At 39.2% G+C, this 13,040-nt stretch overlaps 1 protein-coding gene across 2 annotated transcripts in view; it reads left to right on the top strand.

Annotated features, from left to right (window-relative positions):
* Positions 1–9,085: 9,085 nt before the first annotated feature.
* mvb12b.S (multivesicular body subunit 12B S homeolog) overlaps positions 9,086–13,040 on the top strand; it is an 82,328-nt gene continuing 78,373 nt past the window's right edge. The window contains exon 1 of one of the 2 annotated variants that reach the window (XM_018232836.2): positions 9,086–9,419. In XM_018232836.2, coding sequence (XP_018088325.1) covers positions 9,303–9,419 — 117 coding nt within the window. In that variant the 5' untranslated portion in view covers positions 9,086–9,302. The remainder of the gene's footprint in view (positions 9,420–13,040) is intronic. The other variant, XM_018232837.2, reaches the window with a different exon arrangement.

The raw sequence follows: 13,040 nt of genomic DNA, 5'->3' as shown, positions 1-13,040 counted from the left end.
ATGCTGCAGAACGTAGAATCTACGTTCTGTGGCATTTCAAGTACCTTTGCCACAGAACGTAGATTCTACGATCTGTGGCATTTAAAAGGTTAAGGAAATATTATTAGGTCCAAGTACTGCAGCAGATGGCACCCCAGCTGGCACTTCTGGTTGGGGAGTCTCACAAACAAGGGCAAGGGGGAAGCAGCTGGAGGCCCTGTACATCAATTAACCTTCCAATGGTTTTCTTTGTTTTGTGTGCCTCAAGGAAATAGAAGGGGCATGAATGCCAAAAAACACAGGAAGTGTCTGTGCTCAAAATCATGTAAACATTAAATAAACCCAATAGGCTGTTTACATGATTTTCTAGTAGATTTAAGGTATAAATTACAGAAAGATCCGGTATCCAGAAAACCCTGGATCCTGAGCATTCTGAATAACGGGTCCCATACCTGTACTAACCAAGAGAGGATTGAAATATATTGAGAGCAAAGTAGCAACAAGGAGAGTAAGCAGCAAGACTGGGGGGGGGGGTTATAAGATAAACTGGTGCAGGTGATCCTGCTTTGCCTTCTGGGACACAGTATCTCATTCTCAGTGATGTTCTAGAATACCTGCCATAAATTAACAAAGCACGACTATTGCTATGGAAAGAAAATATAATAACTAATCATATCAAATTATTTTTTTCACGCAAGGATAAAATGGGTAGAAATGCATTTTCCCCAAAATGACACTGCTTTAAGTAATATTGTATGTTTGTATGTATAAATTTATGTGTAAAGTGTTAAGGAGCCGCAGCAGTACAGTGCATAAAAGTACAATATAAATTAAAGTACAAAAGTATGCAATAAATACAATAAATATACACAGTTCACAGAGCTCATATAAGGACACAGAGCTTAAGTGACACGGGGGCAAATTCACTGAAGAGCAAATTTTTCGCCTGCAAAGGCTCCTCGCTGTTTTGCCAGTCGCAATTTCGCTACCACTACACTAATTCACTAAAATGCAAAACCGTACACTGGCAAACTTTTGCTTGTGTTAATTTGTCAGCGTGAGCATTTCATAGTGAACTTTCGCTAATGTTTGTTTCTGTCTAGTGAAACTTCATTAGTACATATATCTAGTATAGATAAATCTAAAACAACTAGACTTGCTGATTAATCATTGAAGATGTTTCACTACTCATCCGAGCAGCTTCTTCAGTTCAACTGACGGGTGTGGGATGTTCTCGCCATATAAAATCTTCCACTAATCCAATCACAATGGCACATTGTAACTCTTCAAACAGATGACAACTGAAATTTACAAAGGTGTTGATTCTGTGTTGTTACTGTGATAGGATAACTACATTTTATGTCAGTTTGAATAGAGCGGGTACATATAGGTCATATATATGTGAAAGTTCAAATGCTTGAAGTGGCCACTTATTATTACAAATGTCCAAAGAAGCAAAATAAAGACAAAAGCGATCCTCTAATATCCTAGACATGAGCCCACCATAAAACAAATGTGGCATGACCCTTAACATGGTAAAAAAAATGTTAACACGAAAGTTTTTAATAGATACAACTTTTGAAGACAATCCGACTTTAAAATATGAAAAAACTGCAGCATTTTTTAGAACTTTCATGACTTTTCAGCATACAGGATATAATGTCACTGACATAAGATTTAGGAGGACGTCGCTTCATCTTTATCAGTTCGCCAGGTCTAAGTGGCGGAAGGAAACTCCGTTCTGTAAAAATGTTCTGTAAAATTCACACTTTAGTGAATTTTGTGGAGTAACGATGGCCACTTCACACTTTAGTAAATCCGCCCCACAGTGAGAAGGAGGTCCCTGCCCCGTAGAGCTTACAGTCTAAGTGGGAATAGTGCCTATATTGCACTAAGGTTCAGAACAATAACATAACTATCCTCTTCTGGTCCCGGGTGTAGGATGTTCATAGGCCCAGTGTCGGACTGGCCCTCCGGGATACCAGGAAAACTCCCGATGGGCCAAGGTGTCAGTGGGCCCTCTTGCTTCTAAACATTTAGCCTATTTCATGGTCATTCCCTAATAGAGTATAATAAGTAGATATAAAAGACTAGGAGAATAAAGAGGTTTCGAAAGGCAAGGAGGAATAATAGTTTGGAAAGTGGGCCCACGATCTAAGGTTTTCTGGTGGGCCCCTGGCATCCCAGTCCGACACTACATAAGCCCACACCTCTCCATTAGTGTTTTTTCTTTACTGCATTTGCTGTGGTGTGGTCTCTTGCAGGCCCCGAGGGGAGCGGGGGCCCCCCCACTGCCTCCCCAGTAGTTCTGCTAATAGTTCAGAATGGCACACAAAGATCTGCAAGTTTATTACACCCTCAACAGAGCTCAGATGTGGGATTTTCTGAATAAGAGATCTTTTTGTCATTTGAATCACCATGTCTAATGTCTGCTAGAAATCATTAAAACATTAAATAAACCCAATAGGATTTTTTTGCCACCAATATGAATATATGCAGGTTAGTTAGGAACAAGTAAAAAGTACTGTTTTATTAATTACAGAGAAAAGGGTAATTAATTTAAAATTTTAAAGTTATTTGCTCATAATGGAGGCTATGGGAGTTGGTCTTCCTGTGATTTGGAGCTTTCTGGATAAGGTATCCCATATATTGGCCATCTTAACTATATTGCATTATATGGACAAAAAATCTCTGTTTTGTTTTAAGTGGAGGGCATTTCTTTAGGAGCTTAATGCACAAAATATCTCAGTGTCCTTAATATAATGATAATGGGCAGCATCGGACTTGGACTCGGGGCCCATCACCACCCCCCATGCACTCTGGTCCCCCTCCCTGAGCTGCAACCCCCCCCCTCTGTCCCCCGCACCTACCTTCTTATTCTTTTAGCTGCGCTAGGATCCAGCAAACACATCTCCTGTGAATATCACATACCATTATATGCATTTTTAAAGCAAAATGCTATTGTTATATAATCATTCTGAATGTAATAAAAAAAATAAAGAATGAAAAGTTATAAACAAAATAATTTTTAAGTGGTGAAGAGTACGTTTAATTAAAGAGACTAGGGTAAATGGATCAAATATATGAGAACTCATCTGCAATTTAAGTGATGAACTACTAAAAACTGTACAGTTACAGGATCTTTTACACAGAGTGATTGGTGCCTAGCATTTTCTGCATATGAACTTCAGGGAAAAGGTGGTGCATATACACAAAAAAGTTATCTCAAGACCCTGCTCCTGGCCAAAATTAACTTTTTCTGTAGTCAAACGGCTTGAGAAGATTTGACGCATGTGCACATTATTGAAGCGCGCGGTGGAAGTGATGCTGTCTGGATCCAAAATGGCAACTGCAAAGGACTAAGAACAGTGGTTATTTCAGGTACAAATTTATAATCTAGATTAATGATTAGAATAAACATGCAGCGGTTAAAGAGTACAACAATAGGTTTATCTATAGTCAGTATCATTATTGTATTTCTTTACTTCTTCTTTAAGTGTGTTTAAAATCAGTTAAACATTATAAAACCCTAAAATCCAATATGATTTTTTTTATGCAGATTAGTTACCATCAAGTATAAGGTACTTTATTATTACAGAATAAAAGAAAATAATTTTAAAAAACTTGACATATTTGTGTAAACATTTGGAGCCTTCTGTATAATGGGTTTTCAGATAAGGGATGCTTTTACCTGCATATTAACCCAAAAATTTGCCTAATAAAAGAAATCATAATAGAAAGCAACTTTCCAATATGCATTTAAAGTAATTTAATCCAGTTGCTCTTTAAAGCAGCATTTGTTTAACTTGGGGAGGCACATTTATCAAAGGTCAAATTTCGAATTCATGTAAGTTTTTTAAAACTCCCATAAAAGAGAAATTCGACCAATCAAATTTTATTTAAAAAATTAAATTTTTCAAACTTGGATGAATTAAATTGACTCGAAAACTCGAATCAAATTCGAATTAGATTTGAATTTTAAAAACTCAATGTCAGGAACTTTGCAAACAACTCCAAATTGATCCCTGGACCTCTCCCGTTGACTTATACCGCAGGATTTAGGTGGCTAATGGTCGAATTTGAGATCTTAAGAATATTAATAATTCTCGAAAATCTAATTTTTTTTAAAACTCAAATCGAATTTCAAAACTCTCTAGTCGAATTTGACGATTTTGACCATAAAATAAATTTGAGAATATCATTGATAAATCTGCCCCTTAGTTGTTACTTTTTAAATGAATGTTGAAAAAGTCCACAGCAAATACAGGTCTGTGAATCAACTGGTATGTTTTACATTGTTTTAACAGTCTGAGCCACCAGGGGAGAGACTAGAAAGGCAAAGACAGACACTGCTTTCAATAGCATTATATATAGAAATACAGGTATGGGACCTGTTATCCAGAATGCTCAGGTCCAACGAATCTTTCCATAATTTGAATTCACTAGAAAATCATGCAAGCATGAAATAAACCAAAAAGGCTGGTTTTGCCTCCAATAGGATTAATTATATCTTAGTTGGGATCAAGTACAAGGTACTGTTTAATTATTACAGAGACAAAGTAAATCATTTTTTAAATTTAAATCATGCCTTTCTGCAATTCAGAGCTTTCAAGACTGGTTTCCGGATAATGGATCCCACACCTGTACTGCATATATTTGCTAAATAGTATTACCTGAGAAGTGCAGCCTATGCACTTTGATTTCACTATATAGAATATTAATGTGAATTTAAGCCTGCTTATTAGGACAATGACAGACAGTGTTTTGTCGCTATGGGGGAGAAAGAAATGTAAAAAAAAAAAAAAGTACAAGAGAAAGCATAAAAAATCATAGCAGTACTGATCAGAAAGTTTGTTGCTATAACTTTACTTGTCTTTTAAGAGATGTAGGAGATTATTATAATTCCCCAAATGTACAGCACATTTTAAGTTTTTAAATAGCATAATCTTTTTGCCAATAAACACTGGGGATGGGAAGTCCCCCAAGTCAAAGAAGGAAACTGTAAGGCTATAAGGTAAACACAGGATTTCCATTTCTGTGTGCAAGAGTGATTACATACTGTAGAAGCCAGTTGCTTCATTCGTAAAATAAACTTTTGATTATAGTATAAAGTCTACTTTATATACAGTATAAAGAAATATTTTGGTAAACTTGTCACCTGCTGCGATGGACAAAATAACTGGCACCTCTTCAAAACTGAATTTGAATGGCTTGGCCTGCTGCTGATTCCATGGTTCTATGTTTTTACAGAAGTGGGGGGGGGGGAAACACATAGTAAGTTAGGTTGAATAAAGACACACGTCCAACAAGTTTAACCTTTTGACTTTTTTTTTAACCTACCTAATTGCTAGTTGATCCAGAGGAAGGTAAAACATCCCAGTTAAAGCCTCTCCAATTTGCCTAAGAGGTGGAAATAATTCCTTCCTGACTCCAAAATAGCAATCGGACTAGTCCCTGGATCAACTTGTACTATGAGCTATCTCCGATAACTCTGTATTCCTTCACTTGCTAAAAAGGCATCCTACCCCTTTAAATCTAATGTATCAGCCTGTACAACTGATTCAGGGAGAGAATTTCACAGCTCTCACTGTAAAAAAAACCCCTTCTGAATATTTAGGCAGAACCTCTTTTCTTATCAGTATAATCAGAATAGGTGACCTTGCGTCAGCTGGAAAGACCTATTGGTACATAAAGCATTAGAGAGATTATTATATGATCCCCTTATATATTTATACATAGTTATCATATCACCCCTTAAAGTGGACCTGTAACCTACACATAAAAAGCTGTATAAAAAAAGTTGTTTGCAAATTAAAAATGAAACCCAAATAGTTTTTTCAATAAAGCATCCATACCTGTTATAAAGGTGTTTAAATATCTGAGCTGTCAATCAAATATTACATGCCTGGGCAGTCAATTACTTTCACTTTCCATTCAGCACTTCCTAGATGTCACTGCTCTCCCTACATTCCACCTCCCTCCACACACTCTATAGTTGTGTAGGGCACTGTGTATGGCATTAAGTCCCCCATTCAGGCGCATACAAATGATTTTGGGGTGATACACAACTTGTCTTAATAACAGTGTCCACAAAATGGCTCCTGCCTGCTTGCTGTGATTGTGTAATTCCAAGATTGAAGGAAACAAAATTTTAAAAATAAATATAGTGTATTTTGCTCAAGGAACAAATTTGGATTTATTTCTTAGGGTCCCCTTTAAGCACTTCTTCTCCAGTGTGACCATCCCGAATTTGGCCAGTCTTTCCTCATAGATTTTCTATACCTTTTACCAGCTTAGTTGCCCTTCTCTGTACCCTTTGATACAATAATGTCCTGTTTTGAGCGCTGGAGTTTTCAGTTTTCGGTTGAAAAATCTTAAAACATTTGTATGATTTGAATTTAGTACAATTTTTACTGAGTTTTTTTCTGCACTGGAATTTTTGGGGAAAATGTATTGATAAATAGGGGGAAATAACCCGAGCTGATTTGGTCAGCGTATATTTCAGAAAATAATGAGATATTTTGGATTTTGATAAATAACCTCCATAATGTCTGTAAAAAGGGGGGAAACTATATTTGCATTTGGTTTTCATGGAAGAAGACAAATGGCATTTTTTTCAAAGGAGAAATGTATAAAAATTAGCTTGTTTAGTAAGGACAGCATCCGTTCCCCACCACTGTTCATCCGTAAACTACCTTCCAGCTCCTAAAAAGTATCCTAAAAAGTTTATCTGACTACCTTGCAACTAGCACAGGCAATGTAGGGTTCAGATATAATGTCCCTGCCACACTGTCAGCTTCAAGATTATTTGGGCGACAGCTGGGAGTCAAGTGATGGCCAGTGAGGACTATCAATCGTGTGCAGGTTCAGACGTCACTCATTTTTTTTACAAGGTGTGACATTCCTCTCTCCCAAATAAATCTTGTTATTGTGACAGTTGAGGGTTTGGTAAAATATAAGCTAATTAGGAAATGTTTCCACTACGACAGGCTTTTAGCTGGCAGATGGCATAGGTGAGCAGCATGATGGTTAGCTTTAAAGGGGAACCAAAGGTAAAATCAGTGGTTCCATCCCAGTGGTGCTACCTGCTACCCTGGGATGAATCTCCTTTTCTACAAAACTGTTCTCTTGCCACACTTGCCATTTTCTATTCTGTGTCCAGCCATCCCCTGTAGTGATTTGTGGGTTGAGAAAATCTTGACCCGCGCACGACCATAACCCCAGCCCGTCTGCATCCGGCTTCCCTCCTCCATTTATAGACCCACCCTGCTAGTGACATCACAAAAGAGGCAGGGCAGGTACGCATCTGTAAAGCCAGAAGCTGGAAGTCAAAAGCCGGCAGTGTAAGGTTGGAGGTGGGAAGAGAAGGAGCAACCTGCTCTTGCCCCACAAGTGGTAAGTCGAGATCGGCCATACCCCACCCATGGGTAAACCTGTGGGCCCTGGAGGTATCGGGCCAGCCCGGACATCACTAATCCCCTCCAACAGTTACAGCTGGCCCCATCCTTCGTTATGATCTGATCGTTGAGCTCTAGGGGCCACGATTGGATCAGCCCAATATCGCCCATCTCAAGGTGGGCAGTCGCCAGATGAGCGGATCTCTTTGTGTATGGTAGAAAGATAAAAACCTTAGCTCAGATGACAGTGTGCAGCACTTTACTTGGAGCAGCAAAATGACACCCCTAGTAACTTTTTTTATTATGTGGCCTTCCTCGTCTTGGTCAGAGTGCATAAAAGGTAGAGGCGAGGGGTGACATTGGGTCAGTGTCATGGGATTCATCAGGCCCCGGTAACTTGGTTACTACAGTGCATCTATTGAGATCTTTGGCCCCCTTAAGGAACTGAAATGACAACCGTGCGTTATACCTCTTTCTATGTAATGGGCAGTGTCGGACTAGGATGACAGGGGCCCACCAGAAAACCTTAGACCATGGGCCCACTTTCCAAACTATTCCTCCTCTTCTCACTCAACCTTTTTATTCTCCTAGTCATTTTTTCTACTTACTATACTCTATTCTTTCATTATTAAGCCCCCTAAAGAAATAGGGAATGACCATGAAACAGGCCAAATGGTTAGAAGCAACAGGGCCCACCAGGAGTTTTTCTGGTATCCCGGTGGGCCAGTCAAACACTGGTAGTGGTCTTAGGGGGAATGAAGCCGTTTAGGACGAAATGGGATTAGGCAAGGCCCCCTTCCCCCTAAGGCGCAGCATTTTTGTTAGCCTTCCCTACCCCTTCCCAGCTAGCCCCCAGGTAGGAACAAAGGAAGGGGGCTAGCAACGTCGGGAAAAAGTGGGCGGGTTGGGGGAGGAAACAGAGGAGTGTGGAGCAGGGCAGGGTTTTTTAGGGGATGCTATTTGTGAAGAGTTTATACTTACTTGTTTTTTTTTTGGGCATTGAGCCCACGTTTTTTGAGTTGCAGATTTTTTGGGCAGTGAGCCCACATTTGGAGAATAAGAGCCGTAGCTGGGGTCAGGGTGTACCTAAACTTTGATTATTTAACTGTTAAATAAAGCCTGTGACCTCCACAGATTTTTGCCATAATATGTCTCTGTGTTTTTATTTGAATGGTAAAGGCACAACTTGGGGGGATAGGGGGTTCCTTGGCCTATAATTATTTGAACTGCATGTTTTGGGGCTAGTAAAATGAAAATGTCATGATGGAGCTGTTAACGCAAGGGTGGGTCATAAGACACCCTTGATAAGCCCCAGACCTCTAACTGTCCAGCTAAAGGCATAAGAGTGAAAGTTGTTCTGTAATATATGATAGCATTAACTAACTAACTAATGTTAGCTAATTTGCTTTCAAATTCTTAAAATATCAGTTTGGAAATCCAAATCCACTAGGCATGTAGGTAACTGGAGTGAGTGTGCACAAAGAGACAGAGAGGCCTAGTTGTGTAGGCGTGAGGAGAATTCCATTGGGGGTCTCATCTTGCTTTGTTGCTATGATGTCATTGGTGTTGCTGACTTGGAACAATGAAGACTCTAGCCTCAGGGTGCAGAATGTTTGCCGTGAATAGAATTACACATACAGGCCCAGCCCCCCACATATGGCCCTATAATCACCCAAGCCATTTCCTTCTGTTCAGTCAACATGAATGGATGCCTTTAACTGTTCCTGTGCATGACTTTTACTGTTAGTGCCCAGGTCACGTTTTTTGTTTGCAACCTTCTTATTCACTTTCTAGCTTAGCTCTTGTGCTGCAGTGACATGTTACATCAGCACGGGACAGTTCTCAGAACCTTGCACAGTGGGATACCGATTGCTTTCTTACAAGAGTTTCAGTTCAAAGCCATCTGTCATCTATACAGCTGCCTTAATGCAAACAAATAAGCATGAAGTCAAAGGCTTGAAGGTAAACGAGAGAGTTTTTGTGCACAGAGAGAGAAAGAACAGAAAAGGGACAGCATACAGAGCGCCACAGGCAAAAATTAAGGTAAGGGACACTTTTCTCAACCTGACCACACAAACAATAAACAACACAAACTTTTTCAGTTGCACTAGGGATTGTTTCTCTAGAGAACTCTGTATTGTAGTCCTGCAAACTACAACTCTCAGCATGCCTATTCAGACCGGATGAAAGTAACTATAATTCAATAACCTTTGTCCTTTTGTTAAATTGATTTGCAAATCAATATTCATAATCAATTAAAAATGATATTATAACTGACAGTTTTTGTCATAACTATTACATTTTCAGTATATTCACAGTAGGGATTTCCAGTCTCTGTTTTGTGATCAGGCACTTATCTAGTATGGAGCAATGAATAGGATGCAAGATTTTTAAGTACAGAAAGCACAAGTGTTACAAAAGAGAATTTTAGTTTATTTCACCTGCGGTATAGGTTCCCCTACACTGTAGAGCTGACAAATTCATTATTTATAGTCAGAAATATAGGGGCCCATTTACTTAGCTCGAGTGAAGGAATAGAATTAAAAAAACTTCAAATTTCAAATGATTTTTTTGGCTACTTCGACTTTGAATCTTATTCAACCATTCGATAGTCGAAGTACTGTCTCTTTAAAAAAAACTTTGACCCCCTACTTCACCACCTAAAACCTACCGAGGTGCCATGTTAGCCTATGGGGAAGGTCCCCATAGGCTTTCTATCAATTTTTTGGTCGAAGAAAAATCGTTCGATCCATGGATTAAAATCCTTCTAATTGAACGATTTGAAGGATTTAATCGTTCGAAGACGAAGGATTTACATTCGGCAGTCGAATATCGACCCTCGATATTCGACCCTATGTAAATCTGCCCCTAACAGTTTGACAGTTTATTTTTTGACAGTTATTACTAAATTTGCATTTCTGTATTTCAGAGCTTTCTTGTTATACGATTTCTGTATAATAGATCCCATACCCGTAATTACAGGTTTTGGCTTACTCATCAAGCAGAATACAGCATAGATAGACAGGTTTTGACATCTCAATTTTTCAAAGGGCTGTCCAGTTTAAAACTATCAGAAAACAGAACAGAAATCAAGCCATTTGCGTCTAACTGATGCGATAACCCTACCCGGCATCATAACTCCACCAATGTCATCTTGCCCACCCCAACATTACTGCCCCATCCCCAATGCTTTCTGCCCCACACCCTTAGTTCAGTTAAGCAGCTGGCAAAGGTGGCAGCCCTAACTGAGAATGCTCTTATTTGCAAATGAACTATAGGTATTGATTTGATTTTAGTGGCATCCACTGCCACTAAAACCAGTGATCAGTGACAGTTTATTCTTTGGATTGAAAGCACTTGCAAGCAGAGGCCACCAGTTCCTTTAAGTTCTCTTTATCCCTCAACCATTGTTTATTAAATTATAATTATGAACCCTGTTTGTTATAAATAATTATAAAGTGCTGAATAACTTGCTGGGCCAATATAAATAAATGATGCCCAAAGAAGACACATTGCTTTTTCTCCAATGTTGCATAAAATGCAGATTTTACCTCCTTTTGCCAATTTGTGTATCCATTATCACGCACATTTGGATTTTGTCCTGGAAATGCCTACTTGAGTGTTTTCTGGCTGAAATCTGCAGTGATGGGGGTTCAGTACCCAGGGCCACTCCTGCCATGAGACAAGATGAGAAGCTTGCCTCAGGCAGCAGTGAGTGGCCATTTACAAGGAGCGGCAAAATCTTTTAGAGACAAATTACCGTGTTTTATCCAGAAATTCGGATCCATTAATGCAGAGAGAGCTATTAAGCTCAATGCACTAGCAATGCTTCCCCCTTTGACCTGATCTGACTCTGATTTTGAAGCACGCTGTGAGAGGGATGGGCAGCATCAGCTCCAGAATCACTCCTGCCAGTACTGTGACACACACATATGCACACCTACTTTGCAAGAAGGGGTTTCTCCATTGGCAGAAAAAACATGCTGGCATATGAGTTTCATTGGCTATTTCATGCTTAATCATAAAAGTTGTACAGGTACCTTCCATAATTTCAAGCTTTTAGAACTGTTTAATATTCCACAATACAAAGGTATTCCATTTCTCCCATGGTTCCTCAGTAGCTGTTATGGAATGCTGAGATTTGTAGTTTACAGCAGCTGCAGACCTAGTTTGACATTCAACTGTAGCTCTGAATATTATCATTTACATCATGCTAATATAGGTATGGGACCTGTTATCCAAACTGCTCGGGACCTTGGGTTTAATGGATAATGGATCTTTCTGTAATTTGAATCTTCATACCTTATGTCTTCTAGAAAATTATGTAAACATTAAATAACCCCAGTAGACTGGTTCTGCTTCCAAAAAGGATTATTTATATCTTAGTTTGGATCAAGTACATGGTGCTGTTCTATTATTAAAGAAAAAGGAAATCATTTTTAAAAATTTGGATTATATAGATAAAATGGGGTCTATGGGAGACAGTCTTTCCTTAATTTTGAGTTTTCTGGATAACAGATCCCATATCTGTAGTTAAAGGGGAACTATTGAGAAAATTTAATATAAGCTTCCTCATACTGAAATAAGAATCTTTCTAAATACAATCAGTTAAATATTCTGCATAATTTCTGAAATAATCAAGTTTATGTTCACTATCCCACTCTCAACATCTGTTTCTCTTTATTCTGTCTTCTTGCAGCAGTTGGTTGTCAGATCAGGGTCGGACTGAGCCAGCGGGACACCGGGAAAAAACCTGGTGGGCCCCGGGTCTTGTGGGCCTCACACCCATATTTTTTCCTTAATGCAGTGACCTCCCTTGATCGGGAGTTCACGGCTAAAACAGTGTGCGCGTGCATACTTGGTGCCGCGTGCCTGCGCACAAATGCAGCGTCGCAAGGATGCGCACAAACGTAGTGTCGTGCACCGACACAGCTCTGGCGAGAGGGGGTGGATGGGCCTGGGTGGGCCCCGGGTCCCCCAGTCCGACCATGTGTCAGACAGTCATTGGCTTCCTTTCCTAGCAGATGAATTACAGCTCACCCAAAAAACGGATTCCAGTACAAACAAAATCTACCAAAATAACTGCCTTTTGCACAAATCCTGCATGTAAAGAGACATTTTGTCTGGGGATTTTAATAGAGTGAGTACTAATACATCTTCTAGGCAATAGGAGCCCCTATAAGATGAATTAGATCTAACTGTCAATGAATATCTGACACCCAACTCCTGCATGAAGACAGAATGAAGAGAAACAGATGCTGAGAGAGGGATAGTGAAAAGAAACTTGATTATTTCAGAAACAGTACAGAGTTTTAATTGATTGTAATTAGAAAGTTTCTTATTTCAGTATGCTGAAGCATATATAAAATTTTCATTTTCCTTAGTTCCTCTTTAAGAACAGGTAAACACTCAAATTTTTGATACTTGAGGTCCACTCTGGTCACAGGGAAGTAGACAGGAATGTAATCCAGACTTCCCAGGGGCACAGAAATGCATTGGCCAAGTTTATATTGAGGTAACAGAGGAATGTAACCAAATATTTCTGGAGTTGAGGAATAACATGGCCAAGGTCACAAGGATTTAACACAGTTATGTTACTAATTATGGGCTTCCCTTAGTCAGGGTACATTCTGTCACTCTGTATTTGGAACCTTATATGGATGT

Source organism: Xenopus laevis, chromosome 8S (assembly GCF_017654675.1).
Source record: "Xenopus laevis strain J_2021 chromosome 8S, Xenopus_laevis_v10.1, whole genome shotgun sequence".
In the NCBI taxonomy this organism is placed as follows: domain Eukaryota; kingdom Metazoa; phylum Chordata; class Amphibia; order Anura; family Pipidae; genus Xenopus; species Xenopus laevis.
The sequence above is the reverse complement of the archived record's forward strand: the minus strand, read 5'-3'. Positions and strand labels throughout refer to the sequence as shown.